At 42.0% G+C, this 1517-nt stretch overlaps 1 protein-coding gene across 1 annotated transcript; it reads left to right on the forward strand.

Moving 5' to 3' along the window:
- On the forward strand, positions 1-1179 carry LOC140143929 (thyrotropin-releasing hormone receptor-like). Its single transcript, XM_072165773.1, has one exon. It carries the CDS (start codon positions 1-3, stop codon positions 1177-1179), a length of 1179 nt encoding a protein of 392 aa, XP_072021874.1.
- Positions 1180-1517: the final 338 nt, after the last annotated feature.

Consider the following 1517-nt stretch of genomic DNA (forward strand, 5'->3'; position numbering starts at 1 on the left):
ATGGATAGCTATAACTCCACATTAGCCAACGGCACCGTTGAAGAACACTGTGATGGTGTCCTTAACCTTCAGTTTGCAGCAGAGGACACTATAACCCGCCACCTGTACTCTACTCCAGAGAAACTGATCATACTGACACTCTATCCAATATCGCTATTGATTGGACTTACAGGCAACTTCGCGTTTCTGGCAGTCGTTGCTTTCGTTCCTGAAATGCGCACCATAACGAACGCCTATTTGGGAAATCTTGCAGTGGCTGATATACTCTTCTTGTCCGCTTTGAATTACGATGTACTGATGGGGTACATTCTGTCTCCTATTGTTAAAATGAAGCCGTACTTTTCTAGTTTCGGTTGCGGGTTTAGAATTTGTATTCAATTTACATCTCATGTGACCATAGTAGGTTTGATACTACTGGTCACCGTGGAGCGATATTTGGGAATCTGCAAACCCTTTAAACACAGAATTGTTGTCGCGAAAGGTCGTACGGTAAAGCTCATCCTTGGGGCATGGTCTGTTGGGCTTATGTTTTCTGCCTTGGTGATACCAAACGTCGCTATTTTTACAAAAACCTGCGTTATTTGGCCAACAACGCGCAAATATGATACATTCCCGGGAATATTGAGGTCATGCAATCCAGTCATACCAGTCTTTGGCATGTTTCATGACATTCTTCTAATCCCGCTTCTGATCGTGTTACTTACTACTATGATAATGTACACCAGAATTATTCGCAACTTAAACAAGAGAGTTTCTGAGGTAGCTGGTACAGGCGTAACCGACGCGAGGCAAGTGCGTAACCAAGTCGCTCGTCTCCTCATCGCCACTGGTACATTCTTCTTCTTCTGTTGCGTGCCAGAGTTTACTCTTCATTTCAACAAACTGATTCTTACCGTAAGTAACGGGGACGTTGGATTCAAGATGACCCCTAAACAACAATGGTATGTTGTTTGGTTGGCACGCGGAATGACAACGAACAGCGCCGTTGTGAATCCCATCATCTATGGGTTAACCAATAAAAGATATCGAGACGCTTTCAAAAAGCTCATTACTGGTAAATGGATGAAAAGAAAGATGGCTGCCAATTTAGGAAGCGGATTGAATCAAGTAACTGTGAGTTCAAAGGTCAATCAGAGTGGTTCATCGACTGCTAACATAAATTCACAATCAAACCAATAAGACCGTTCACTAACAGGTACCAGTTTCTTGAACATTTTTAGTTTTCTAGTGCGCGCCGCCCACTAAAAACAAATAATACAGTTTTTACGCAAGTGGAAGTGATTATGCGTCCCAACAACACCAATAATTGGTCTCATTTTGGCCACTGTCTTCAATATACTAGTTCCACCGGTCAAGATCTATATAGTACTGTATAATTTGAGCGAGTTTGTTTGGTAGATATCCAACATTTATTTTGTAAAATATCTATCAGATTTGAATAGGGCCAGAGAGACAGTGGTCCCAGTAGAGTGAGGCCGGTGTATGCTCTCATACCTCAATAATTATAATTTCAATGG

This window comes from Amphiura filiformis, chromosome 2 (genome assembly GCF_039555335.1).
Source record: "Amphiura filiformis chromosome 2, Afil_fr2py, whole genome shotgun sequence".
Lineage (NCBI taxonomy): Eukaryota > Metazoa > Echinodermata > Ophiuroidea > Amphilepidida > Amphiuridae > Amphiura > Amphiura filiformis.